This window comes from Pelophylax lessonae (genome assembly GCF_965119305.1).
Source record: "Pelophylax lessonae genome assembly, chromosome: 4".
Lineage (NCBI taxonomy): Eukaryota > Metazoa > Chordata > Amphibia > Anura > Ranidae > Pelophylax > Pelophylax lessonae.
This window is the reverse complement of record NC_138771.1, coordinates 656589762-656604314: the sequence shown is the minus strand read 5'-3', so window position 1 is coordinate 656604314 and position 14553 is coordinate 656589762. Positions and strand designations below refer to the sequence as shown.

The 14553-nt window shown below is 48.2% G+C and overlaps 1 protein-coding gene across 1 annotated transcript in view; it reads left to right on the top strand.

Moving 5' to 3' along the window:
- Positions 1 to 14553, top strand: part of LOC309552156 (chloride channel protein ClC-Kb-like) — a 107996-nt gene that overhangs the window by 72103 nt on the left and 21340 nt on the right. Inside the window, exons 15-19 of the mRNA XM_082252969.1 lie at positions 7135 to 7268; positions 9216 to 9352; positions 11776 to 11821; positions 12169 to 12230; positions 13828 to 13896. Of these exons, the coding sequence (XP_082109095.1) occupies positions 7135 to 7268; positions 9216 to 9352; positions 11776 to 11821; positions 12169 to 12230; positions 13828 to 13896 (448 nt within the window). The remainder of the gene's footprint in view (positions 1 to 7134; positions 7269 to 9215; positions 9353 to 11775; positions 11822 to 12168; positions 12231 to 13827; positions 13897 to 14553) is intronic.

Here is a 14553-nt window from a genome sequence, read left to right as displayed (position 1 = left end):
GTGTTGAGGGGATCTGGGCTTAAACAGCCAATTTGCTAAAACAGCAGTATGGGTGAATGTTTGTCCCCTAAAAGAGATCTCCCGTGTTGGTGGCTGATCGCCAGAGATGCTTGTGCACTGGCTGGCTGATCCAAAACTTAGCAGTACTGGGACGGCTCAAAAGTCTAAAGTCTGCATGTGAGAAGTCCCGGTCAGACCATTGGCTGGAGCTGCTAAAGGTATCGGGGATGAGGTGTAGCGACCATGCTTAACTGGTGATCCAGAGTTGGATGTGTATTATAAGAAGTGTTGGTCTTACCAGAAATCACCCGTACTCATCCGAAATTGTAAGGATGGAGGTAGCGTGCTCCGCACTTAGGTCACAGTCAGGGCTGGCAAAAGCAGATGAAGGATACTTCGGCTGTCCAATGGGTTTGTTACTGCCGGTGGCGTTGTAGCCTCTACCATCAAGGAAGCTGCAGGAGCAGACTCAGTTCCGTGTCCGGGTGCAGTCCTGGTGTTGTTTTACGGGTCGCGGTGGATGTGTTCAGCCAGTCGGGTGCGATCTCCTACGGGGACGAAGGGTGGGCGGGGCGTCAACGTGTGATGTCGACGCGTTTCGCGTGCTTACGCACGCTTCCTCAGGACGTCATCACGTTCTCCGGGGGTTCGTTTATATAGGCTGTAGCCATGGTGACAGCAATCAACAATTAGATGTTCCTGGGAATGTTTAAACTGAGGCCATCTGGTGGTATAAATGTGGTACTTCCACCACGTTACCACAGCGGTACAATCTGGTATTTGTTCCCGATGTCGGTCAGATTTGACCATGTAAAAGACCTGGCGGTGAAGGGTAATAAAAGTCAAGTGCAAGGGAAGGGGCGGGGGGGACAAGTCCATCTCATAAAACACAGTGCCGGGGTATATGTAGCTTATACTTTTGCTTAGCAATGACCAAGTTAATAAATAACCATATAGTGTATGAAATAAGTAGAGGCATAAATAGACACTAAGGTAGATACATATTCCCACTTGGAATTGGCATAGGCTGGGGTACAACTCTAATGCAGAGCATGGCCATCATGGCAGAAAGTAGTATACTGAATACAGCCTGATGGCCTAAACCGTGCTAATAGTTGAGTAAAGGGTGTACTGTCCTACAGTGAGAATACTCAAGGTGGCGGAAGAAATATACAGATGATGAGAATAATAATAATACGATTTTGAACACGGCCCCTGACTAATGGGGGACAGGGGGTAAAAAATTCCTGAAGAGGAGGAGATTTAACCATAGCTATTACAGGTCCTGAAACCTAATAATGAGGATAAAGAGGGTAGAGGCTATGTTTAGGGGTCCAAGAAGACCTTAAGGCTTAGTTCCTTGTTGAGCCCATATGGTGTAAGTGTGGAAAGCCGGAAAATCCAGGCTTTTTCGGCCCGAAGGAGTGCTTTATCAAAGTCACCCCTGCGGGGTGAAATGTTGAGGGCCCAGAACCCCTTGACTTTTAGGCCCCTGGGGTTACCTCCGTGATATTCATTGAAATGCTCGGCAAGTGGGGTGTCCTCCTTCAGCCTTATGCTTTTTAAATGTTCCCCTATTCTGATTCTCAGAGTCCTTTTTGTCTTGCCTATGTAGTGTTTGCCACATGGGCAAGTAATCTGGTATAGGAGTTTGGACGTACTGCAGTTAATAAAGGAGGTTATCCTGAATTCTTTCTTGCCAGTTGAGTCAAAGAAGACTGAGCTTTTTTCGACATATTTGCATATGTGGCAGTGTCCACATGGGTACATGCCCTTAAATTTGGGTAGGTCTGACAGCCAGTTACCACGAGATTGAGTTTTAGTGAATTCTGAGTGCACCAGGTGATCACTTAGGTTCTTGGCTCTCCTGGCCACCAGAAGTGGTCTTGGGCCCACGATTTTCTTCAATCTTTCAGTGTTTTGTAACACGTGCCAGTGTCGTTCTAGGATACTACGTACTTCACCCCATTGGGTACCAAATTTGGTGATAAGTCTCGGTGGTGTCATTGTTTGGTCATTACTCTTGGGATTAGGTGTAAGGAGTTGGTCACGTGTTCTTTGTCCGGCTTGTCTTTTGGCTCTGCGAAGAATGCGGTGGGAATATCCTCGTTCTCTAAATCGTTGGTAAAGTTTTTTGGCCTCCTTAATGTATCCACTGTATTTTGTACAATTGCGTTTAAGTCTTATGAACTGACCAACTGGGATACCCCTCTTCAGAGCAGTGGGGTGTAGGCTATCGGCTCTAAGGAGGGTATTGGCAGCCGTTTGTTTCCTAAATGTGGAGGTGACTAATCTCCCATTCTCCAGATTTATTTTTAGGTCAAGAAATGAGATACATTCCTTATTCCAGGAGTAGGTGAGGTGGATATTCCGGGGATTATTATTGAGTTCGGTCAAAAACTCTTGGAGCTGATTTATTGTGCCGTTCCAGACCAGCAACACATCGTCTATGTACCTAAGCCATGTGAGTGCATGGCTCTGGTACATAGACGAGGCGTATACTGTCTCTTCCTCCCACAGTCCCAGATGCAGGCAGGCATAGGAGGGGGCCCAAGGTGCCCCCATAGCTGTGCCTCTGATTTGCTGATAGTATTTGCCCGCAAACTGAAAGAAATTGTGGGACAGGGCAAAGTCCAAGACGTCTACAAGAAATTCATTTTGTGCTGCACACATGGGGAACTTTTTCTCAAGGAAGTGATAGGTGGCTAGTATGCCCCAAGCGTTGGGTATGGAGGTGTATAGAGATTCCACGTCTATTCCTACCAAAATCACTTCCCCTTCAAAGTGTAAGTCCCGGATTTTATTCAAGACGTCACCCGTGTCCCTGACATAGGAGGGTAAGTCACAGACTAGCTCTTTGATGAGGGAGTCAAGAAATTTCCCCACTTTCTCCAGGGGACCCCCTACTGCTGAGACTATGGGTCTCCCAGGGGGGTCCCGTAGGTTCTTATGTATCTTCGGGATTATATAGAAAGTGGGGATATTGTAGTCAGTCACCTTCAGGAATTTTAGCTCCTTATTCGTGATAAGGCAAGCTTCTCTGGCAAATTTAAGTTTTTCATTCAGTTTAGCCTGGACTTTAGGGAAGGGGGTCTCTTTAAGTTTATTATAGGTGGATTGGTCTGAGAGGAGTCTATTTGCTTCCATTTCATAAGAAGCCTCAGAAAGCAGAACTACATTGCCGCCCTTGTCACTCTTTTTGATCACTAGCCCCTTGGCCTCTTTAAGTTCTTTTAGGGCTGTTCTCTCGTCACAAGTTAAATTGTCAGGTGGCGACCACTCCCAACAGATCTTTTTAAGATCTTCTTCAACAAGGGTGGCAAAGACATTTAGCCACTTGTTGTTTCTAAACTTGGGCATTGTAGTAGACCGTATACGGATGTTCGCCTTTCTAAGGTCGGGGGAAATGTCCAGGGGTTCGTCATCACTGGATTCATTTTCATCAAGTAATGATGTAAGAATTTCTATGGCCTCCTGGTCATTCGATTGTAACCCCTGTTGGTCACCGTCAGTGTTCATATCAGTAACGTGAAGTAGTCTGTAGTAAATTTTTCTTAGGAAGAGACAGAGATCTTTGTATACCTCAAAGTGATCCATATTGTTCACTGGTGAGAAGGAGAGTCCCTTCTCCAATAGATCAATGTGTCTCTGATCCACAGGGAAGTCAGACAGGTTGATCACTTTTTGGTCCTTTGGGTCCGAGGGGGGAGCTAGAGCGAGGGCAGGGGTTGGATTTAAACTCAAATTTGAATTTAAAGAAATTACAACGGGAGCCAGCATGTTATTTTGTTGACTTATCTCCGCTTCCCGGATCGTGTTCTCCGTTCTCCCATCTCCACTCTTTCTCCTCCGCTTGCCTCTCCTCTTCCTCTTCCTCTTCCCCCTGCCTTTTTGGATGTCTTCTTTAGGATACCTTTTATGGTCGCGGGGTGATTGTCGAGATCTCCCTGATTGTCTTGTCCTAAAAAAGTCACTGACCTCTCATCATCATCACTTCCCGAGAAGGTCGAATCGTTCCAGGATCTGTTCCTTTGTGTGCTACCTCTTCTACGTGACCTACCTCTCCTAGAGGTGAGATCAAAAATTTCCCCAGTTTCCCAGTCTCCTAAGTCCCTCTGAAATTTAGTTTGCTTGGTGCTGCGTAGATTTTTTTGTACCTTCTCGATTTCTTTCTTAAGATATTCGTTCTGCTGTTCGAATTCCTCGAGATCTTTCAGTGGTTCAAGTTTTTCCGTTGTTAATTTAATCTCTTGTTCTAAATCTGCCAGCTGGATTTTCTCTTCCTCAATAATGAGCTTCATTACATCAAGCCCATGCTGTATGCATACAGTTTTCCATTTTTGTAAAAACCTATCCGTGTGCAAATGTGTTGCTGGTATCACTCTTTCCCTTAAACCTCTTGGGATAATACCCTGTTCTACATATGATTCAAGGGAAAGAATATCCCATTTTCGGTTAAGTGACTTGACTAGTAATTTCTTATGTTCCTTAAATTGTGATTTAAGGTTTTCTCCAATAGTTTCTTCAGGTGTCAAGTTTTTCCCAAATGTTGCCCTAATCTCTGCATCAAAGTTGTCCCCAAGAACAAATGCCATGATAAACTAAAAAGTACAGTAAAACCTGTGAACCGCCAGGTAATAAAACACACTGAGAACACGTCTGAACCCAAAGGGAGGGTCCGCAGAGTCAAAATATCTTCACCAGGGTCTGCTAGTAACCACCAGCTAATCTCAGTTAAAGCACTGCCCTGGGTGGGAAGCAGAGAGTGAGAGCCAGAGGTGGGGGAATAGAGAGTTCCGCCACAACCCAGCTGCGAAACTGGGTGAGAGGGCCACGTGATTGATTGGGCCTACGGGCCTTGTGTTTGACTCCTGTGTGATAGAAGGTCTGTTATTTTCCTGCAATAGAAATACAATGTTGTTTGTTCTTTCGAGAAACTGTACGGCAGCGTTGTCACCCAGTAGACAGAGTAGTGTCAGATATTTTTATTAGGTATATAAAATGCCATCACGTACAGACCAGTGCAGTGCTAATAAATGCAGGTAACAATGTTGGGTAAGGAGCGGAACTCTCTTGGAGGAAAGATAACTGAAATAGAGCAAAGGTCGGCTGAGTGACTGCCAACTGAATATCAAACACTTGGTATAAAAGAAAAACAAAGAAGAGAAAATAAGTAGGTAGGCAGCCCGCAAATTGATTGGCCCACCTCAGCCAAAGCTTGAGGATTTGGTTGAGAGCCGACAAGCACCGGATAGGCAAGCTGAGGATTCCAAAAAGAAGGAAAGGGGAGAAGGAAAGGAAGGGGAGGGTGGTTCCAGGCAGGAGGGTGGTTCCAGGAATCGTCTTGGCAGGCGCCTTGAGAATGCTAGCAGGTAGCTTAGCTATCAATGAGGTTACAGTTCAAAGAGAGTACTGTGGAAGTTGGGAGGCAGGTATTTATCAATCCAGGGTTGGCACACTTTAGTGTAACGCTGGACCCCGTCCTGCAAGGGGGCCTCGTTTTTAGCTTGCATTGTCACATGCGTGACCTGCCGGCGGTTTCCAAGATCTGGCGATAGTCTGTTTTGTGGCAGTTGTGACATAAAAGAGGAGAGGCGAGACTAAGATAGACATACAGTAATCCCCCGCTACATCGCGGTTCAGTTTTTGCGGTCCCGGTAATTCGCGGTTTTTTTTGTAATGTTATTTTACTATATAAATCATTAAAAATGAAAGATTTTTGTGTTTTTCATAGCTCTTGCTCTGTCTCTAAGTATCTTTTATGTGTTTAAATGAGTTTCTATTGTTTTAAAAGTGTGTTTAAAGACCTTAAAATGCTTTTACACGTACAGTGACAGTAAAAAAATCATGCCTACAATGCATTTTAATAGGGTTTTTCTATTTCGCGGAATTTCACTTTTCGCGGCTGGGTCCGGAACGTAACCCCCGCAATGGAGGGGGGTTTACTGTATACACTATATTACCAAAAGTATTGGGACACCTGCCTTTACACGCACATGAACTTTAATGGCATCCCAGCCTTAGTCCGTAGGGTTCAATATTGAGTTGGCCCACCCTTTATAGCTATAACAGCTTCAACTCTTCTGGGAAGGCTGTCCACAAGGTTTAGGAGTGTGTCTATGGGAATTAGCAGTCTCCACTCTAATTCATCCCAAAGGTGTTCTATCGGGTTGAGGTCAGGACTCTCAAGTTTCTCCACTCTAAACTCACTCATCCATGTCTTTATGGACCTTGCTTTGTCTCCCCCAGGAGCGCTCCCACGAACCGCCAGTGTATCTGCGACAGGCGGTTGGCAAGTAGTTAAAGGAGAAGTAGGGCCAAAGCTCTTTTGGTCTTACTTCTACTATCAATCACAGACGTGCAGTTTGTTCTGCACTCCTGTGACCTGTTTTCGGCTACTAAAGCCCACTGTCAGTTGATGTCACTCAGTCGGTCTGGGTTCTGAAGAGATCCCGACTGTACAGTCCGGATCCACCCAGATGCCTGGAATAGCAGCTGGCTCAGGCTCTCACCGAGCCTCCGAGAGCCTGAGCAAGCCCCTCCCCTTGGTCTGTGGACTTGTTAATGTGGATAAAAATATTCTCTACATTAACAATATAATAATATAATAAAAAAATATAATATAAAGGCTGGAAAAAAAAAAAAAAAAAAAAGAATAGGGCCTCGTTCATACTGGCCGTGGCCATACCAAAGTGTACGCCCATGCAGGGACCTTTTTACCTGGATTGGGGAAGCACTGGTGTTCCATGCAGGCAGACCTATTGATGTTAACTGGGGTGTAGCAGCTGCATGAACACAGCCACTGCTCCCAATATGACATCCGGGTGGGTGCATGGCCCTGAACTCACACTGCTTGCATTTGGGGACATGCACACACACACAGGTCATACAAGGAGCAGTGGCTGTGTCTATGCAGCCACTGCATTCCAATTGACACCAATAGGACAGCCAGGAAAACCTGTGCAACCCCGTGGGGGTAAACATGGCCCTGCACAGTGGTACGCTATGGTACGGCCCATTAGAACGAGGCCAGGTATTCTCAATACAATGATTACAGGTATTAAATATGTACAGTAACCAGAATATAATATTTTTCCCTATAGTGGACCTAATTATATACTCTTCCCCTCCCAGTGCCCATGACGTGTGTGCCGAGGACTTCATGGTGACAGAAATGAAATATCTGGTGAAAGGGTTTAAGTACAAGGACATCCGAAACCTGCTGAAAACCTCAGATCTAAAGCAGTACCCCATCGTGGACTCTGAAGGTTGGTACCTTCCCCTTTTCTGTCTGTAGCCTTAAGGCTAAGGTCTCCCTTGTAATAACAAAGGGCTTGACAAATTTGCTTGAAATCTAGGAGTCGGCTAAAAAAGTTATACACACGAGCCCAATAGCGGCCAGTTTTTAATGAACCAGCTGATGTTGCCTGGCCTTCGACCCGTGTGTACTTGGTTTACTTCTTCTGAGAGATATTAAAGGAAAACTCCAACCACCATGACCACTTCAGTGATTTGAAGTGGTCATGGTGGTAGCAGTCAGACACACTGCACATGCTGGGAATGGGATATTTACAATTATGTGCTGGGGGCTAGTTGCACCCCTAGCACATGTGACTTACTGCTGGCGGGTACTGCTAGTGGGTACTGCTGGCTGGTATTGCTAGCTGGTACTGCTGGTGGGTACTTTTGGCTGGTACTGCTGTGTGTACTGCTGGCTGGTACTGCTGTGGGTACTGCTGGCGGGTACTGCTGGCTGGTACTGCTGTGGGTAGTGCTGGCTGGTACTGCTGGATGGTACTGCTGGATGGTACTGCTGGCTTGTACTGCTGTGGGTACTGCTGGCGGGTACTGCTGTGGGTAGTGCTGGCTGGTACTGCTGGCGGGTACTGCTGGCGGGTACTGCTGACGGGCACTGCTGGTGGGTACTTCTGGCTGGTACTGCTGTGTGTACTGCTGGCTGGTACTGCTGTGGATACTGCTGGCGGGTACTGCTGGCTGGTACTGCTGTGGGTAGTGCTGGCTGGTACTGCTGTGGGTACTGCTGGATGGTACTGCTGGTGGTTACTGCTGGCTTGTACTGCTGTGGGTACTGCTGGCAGGTACTGCTGGGTGGTACTGCTGGTGGGAAATGCTGGCGGAGAGTGTGAGGAGGGGCGCTGGAGGAGGATAGAGGCCATGCTTCCTGTATCTCTCGGTCTCCTCACAGGCGGAGTGCATTTGATATCACTCCGCCTGTGACAGGACGGAGTCGGAACTATACAGGAAGCATCAGCTCTGTTCTGTCACACTTGACACAGACAGCCGGAACATTACATGGCACTTGCGGGTGTCCTGGAGACACCGTCACCTCGCGGGAGACTTGGGATGTTTGGCAACAAGACACCTGCTGCAGTGTAGCCCAGGCGCCAGGCCGCTAATTCTAGTCGCCTATGCGAACTGGCACCTGGAGTTTGTCAAGCCCTGTAGTAACCCCCATACTTTGTAAAACAATGTGAAGCTTTTCCAGCCTGGCTGGAAAGGACTAAATTCGACACCATCCTGCCTGTGACCGGGATTCCCCCAACATGGGGCGACTCCGGAATGAGCGATCTCCTGCTTTCAAGATCCGCGCATGTGCAGTGTCCCCTCCTTCCCTATTCAAAAGGAGAAATCCTCACTACATAAAATATTTTGATTTTATTAAAAATTCACTCACAAAAGCAATGCACGGCTTTGTATTCGTCATATGTCACATATACTCATCCAAGGATGCTGCAACACGGGGCACTTACTACTTCTGTGCGGCTGCTGCTCTTTATATGATGATGTCACAATGCTTAGCCCCGCCCAATGCAATGCCTCAGAAGGCTTTCTCAGGAGCGGTCAAGGCTGCTGATGAAGCCTTCTAAGAAAAAACGTGTTGGTATAGGCATTGACCCATTGACCAGTAAGTGCAAACTTAATTTGTGCTACTAAGCACCATAAGCAGGCAGAGTAGCTAGCGAGAACCCTTAAAACATGTGAAAATTAGTCAGGTGCTCCCCCTGCTGGCTGAATAGAAGACTACATGCAAAAATATATATAGAATATATGTACAAAAATACTCTACAGTCTCTTTATTTTTTAAGGATCATAGCCGAATGCAGCTGGACAAAATGAAGTCATTGTTGTACTATAAGCTGCTGTGTTTCTCTCTCCCAGTGTGCCATTGAACCCTCTTCTCTTACCTCATCCAGATTCTAAGATCCTCCTCGGTTCAGTCAGCAAAAAAACACTCAGCAAACTTTTGGCGGATCAGCTCGGCACAGAACGCAGGATCCAATACATGATAAACCAAACCGGCACCAACCTGGACAGCAACCTGACTGTTACCGTAAGACAACTGTTGGGGGCTTGACTGAGGGGTGAAGGGTACAAAATCCTATACTTATCATAGAAAAACCCAGTTAGTTATCCCTCTCACTTCCTGGCCACCCAACCCTTTGCTACTGCACTGACTCCTACCACCCCACCCTCTGCCGATGCACCGACTCCCACCTCCCAACCATCTGCCACTGCGCCGACTCCCGCCACCCCACCCTCTGCCACTGCACTGACTCCCACCACCCCACCTTTTGCTACTGCACTGACTCTCACCACCCCACCCTTTGCTACTTTACTGACACCCACCACCCCACCCTTTGCTACTGCACTAACTCCCACCACCCCACTCTGTGCCACTTCACCGACTCCCACCACCCCACCCTTTGCTACTGCACTGACTCCCACCACCCAACCCTTTGCTACTGCACCGACTTCTACCACCCCACCCTCTGCCAGTGCAACGACTCCCACCACCCCACCCTCTGTCAATGCACCGACTCCCACCACCCAACCCTCTGCCACTGCACTGACTCCCGCCACCCCACCCTCTGCCACTGCACTGACATACCCACTGCACCTACACTTACTTCTGCATTCACTGTCACTGCACCAAAGCACCATTCTGCACTCTTCACCACTGCACTGACACCCACCACCCAACCCTTTGCTACTGCACTGACTCCCACCACCCCACCCTATGCTACTACACTGACTCCCTCCTCCCAACCATCTGCCACTGCGCCCACTCCCGCCACCCCACCCTCTGCCATTGCACTGACTCCCACCACCCCACCCTTTGCTACTGCACTGACTCCCACCACCCCACCATCTGCCACTGCACTGACTCCCACCACCCAACCCTTTGCTACTGCACCGACTTCTACCACCCCACCCTCTGCCAATGCACTGACTCCCACCACCCAACCCTCTGCCACTGTACTGACTCCCGCCACCCCACCCTCTGCCACTGCACTGACATACCCACTGCACCTACACTTACTTCTGCATTCACTGTCACTGCACCAAAGCACCATTCTGCACTCTTCACCACTGCACTGACTCCCACCACCCACCCTTTGCTACTGCACTAACTCCCACCACCCCACCCTTTGCTACTGCACTGACTCCCACCACCCCACCCTTTGCTACTGCACTGACTCCCACCACGCTACCCTCTGCCACTGCAACGACTCCCACCACCCCACCCTCTGCCACTGCAACTACTCCCACCACTCCACCCTCTGCCACTGCACCGACTCCAACCACCCCAACCTCTGCCACTGCACTGACTCCCGCCACCCCACCCTCTGCCACTGCATCAACTCCCACCACCCCACCCTCTGCCACTGCACTGACATACCCACTGCACCTACACTTACTTCTGCATTCACTGTCACTGCACCAAAGCACCATTCTGCACTCTTCACCGCTGCACTGACTCCCACCACCCACCCTTTGCTACTGCACTAACTCCCACCACCCCACCCTTTGCTACTGCACTGACTCCCACCACCCCACCCTTTGCTACTGCACTCACTCCCATCACCCCACCCTCTGCCAATGTACTGACTTCCACCACCCAACCCTCTTCCACTGCACCTTTGCCCACTACCCCAAACTGCACCACTGCACTGACTCCCACTACCCCACCCTTTGCTACTGCACTCACTCCCATCACCCCACCCTCTGCCACTGCACTGATTTCCACCACCCCACCCTCTGCCACTGCACTGACTCCCACCACCCCACCCTCTGCCACTGCACCGACTTCTACCACCCCACCCTCTGCCGATGCACTGACTCCCACCACCCAACCCTCTGCCACTGCACCGACTCCCACCACCCCACCCTCTGCAACTGCACTGACATACCCACTGCACCTACACTTACTTCTGCATTCACTCACTGCACCAAAGCACCATTCTGCACTCTTCACCACTGCACTGACTCCCACCACCCCACCCTTTGCTACTGCACTCATTCCCATCGCCCCACCCTTTGCTACTACACTGACTCCCACCACCCTACCCTCTGCCACTGCACTGACTCCCACCACCCCACCCTCTGCTACTGCACTGACTCCCACCACCCCCCCCCCCTTTGCCACTGCAATGACTCCCACCACCCCACCCTCTCTTACTGCACTGACTCCTACCACCCCACCCTCTGCCACTGCAATGACTCCCACCACCCAACCCTCTGCCAATGCACTGCCTTCCACCACCCAACCCTCTTCCACTGCACCTTTGCCCACTACCCTCAAAAGGCACCACTGCAATGACATGCACTTGAGGTCTATAGTGTTTCTATAGCTACACAGGCATACTGTGCACATTAATATGTCAGAGGAGACACCCCTTAGAATGAATATATGTGTAACAGTTATAGAACATAAGGTTCATGAAGGGTAATTATTTTTATTTCTTATTTCAGTCTATGGGAGAGATGTACACATCCAGACCCCGGCTCTCCAGAACAGGTAAGATTTTACCTAAAATTATATACAATTAGAACGATCTAAAAATAAAAACCCTGCTGTGCTATATGGTGGCATGAAGGCAGCAATACCTGCAGGTCTTCATTCTGCGCACCAAAATACAAATGGTTACCACCACCTCCACCCTATGCACCCCCCTGCTTGAAGGTCACCATGGTACCTCCCACTTCCATCCATAAGCCACACCGACTGCAAGGCTGATTTCAGTATTAGTTTTTAGTAGCCACTTCCAGATATTTAAGAAAATACGTAGGTTAAATAAAGGGTATCATACGTATATGCCTGGAGTTATACCCTAAACGATTGTATTCTTTTTTTCACTTTAACAGAGTCAGAAGCTACAGAAACCACATACAGCAACCAGGACACCATTACATTTGAAAGTGAAGAGGTAAGTTATAGAATTCCCCTCCAGGAATGCTTCCTCAGGCACGGTTCAAGCTGCTGCACGGTGCAAGTTTTAAAAAGTGCTGCTTGCTATAAGGTGGTGCAAATTCCAGCCATTGCACCTCCCACAGGTAGACCAAAAAAATGCACCACACAAAACAAAAATTACAGGAGCGCCAGTTGCTGATTTCTTTCACGTGCCAAACACGACCCATCAAGTGAATGGGGCCAAGCTGCAACCAGGTATAATGCACGCGAGTGGGTAGGTGCAGCATTGTGTGGCGGGCATTGAACACACAGAGTCTATGTTTTGTAGTAACAATATATTGTAGAAAAGTCCAGTAAATACAGCAAGCTCAGCAGGGGAGCACACCCTATCTCCAACAGAGACATCGGTGAACCAGTGAGATTCAGAATGGAAAATGCCAATGTCTACCATGTGGGCTGGCCCACACCCAAAAGTGAAGGCTTCCTGAAAGGTAGACGTAAACCCTACTCTGTCCCCACTCCTCCGGAACCTTTCCCTATCTACTACTGTCCCTGACAGACTGAGATCCTTTCCCTACACTAGTCACCTACATCAAGTGCCCAAAGCCCAGGAGCCGGAGTCTTAAATAGACTCTGCCTGACCCAAGATGGCTGCCAGAGTCACATGGGGTGCCCACATCCAATCAGACAGCAGACCCCTTGTGACCTAGGAAACCACAGACGAACCATGTTCCCCCCGACTTCCACCCTCAATTGCATTGCTGTTGCGGTCGAGCGCCACCTGCAGTGGAGAATATAGACTCCACCTGTCTACACATTGTTGTGGCAAAATAGTGCAGCATTTAGAAGATTAAAACAGGCCGTTAGGAGGCTGCATGGCATTTCTGCTGATGGTGCCAAAAGTGGACCATGCCTGATTGTTGAAATTGTAGTTTCTATTGGAAGCCCATTAGGTGAGGTGACAACACAGGACCACAACTGGGAGACGGGGAGACTGTTATCACCCCATAATAGGAATTGTCTGTCACCCAAGATTATTTTCATTAAAGTAGAATTCCAGGCAACTCTTAAAACTGTTGTCCGCCCCTCGCCCCAACACCTATACCTACTAATCTGTGTTAGAGAGATCTGTATACTTATCTATTTTCGGGCTGCTCTGATCTGGTCACGTGATCTGTGTCAGCCAGTGGTGCTGCAGGGGAGAAGAGAGAACCCTCCAAAAATGGTTTATTATTATTATAGAGGATTTATTTAATACTGTTTTAATAAGAGCACGAAATAGCAAGCATTGGTCTTGATGATGTCAGAGATTCTTAGACCGCAAGAGCATAGGTGAGAAGAAGCTGTGGGGATTGATCTAGCAGCATGGAGGAGCCTGAGGGAGCGGAGCATCTAGTAAGTGAAGCTGCTGTACCCAGTCATCCTAACTGCAAGGGAGGACTCTTAGTTTTCCCCAAAGTTGGGTTTATAGTCTTGGTTGTTATAGTAATGTGCAAAAATGCGGACTGCTGTAGGCCCGATTTTCTTTGGGGAGGGGGGGGGGGTAAATAATATCCGGGCCTTGGCTTAATTTAGTAAACCAAATAATCTCCTATGTTATCTTTTTGTTACAGGTGTCTAAGCCGAGGAGTGAAAGCCGCAGGAGACGCTCTGGCAAATTCCGCAGCCAGTACCTGAAGATGGTAAGAGCTTATAAAACAATACCATTAAACCATTCACACAGGTGCTGTGTACAGATCACTCATATTTACTTGGAGGATCTGTAATACTAAAGCCACTCATATTTACTTGGAGGATCTATAATATAAATCTAAAGTCAATCTCAGGCAGTAATTGTACGGAAGGAGGGTCTGTGTGCTGGAAGGAGGTCAAATCCAACTCTCTGAATTGGCTTGTCTTTATACCATGGGTGATAGGTCTTTATGCCATGGTTGATGGGTCTTGGTTGATGGGTCTTTATACCATGCGTGATGGGTCCATATACCATGGGTGACAGGTCCATATAACATGGGTGACAGGTCTTTATACCATAGGTGATGGGGTCCATATACCATGGTTGATGGGTCTTTATACCATGGGTGATGGGTAGAGTTGAGCGGACACCTGGATGTCCGTGTTCGGCGGGTTCGGCCGAACTTTAAAAAAAAGTCCGGGTCCGTGTCCTGGACTTTTGCCGAACTTTTCCCGGACACCGAACCCCATTGAAGTCAATGGGGACCCGAACTTTAACCGCTTCCATACAGAGCAGTTAGACACCCTTCCTGCCCAGACCAATTTTCAGCTTTCAGCACTCTCACACTTTGAATGACAATTGCTCAGTCATGCTACACTATAACCAA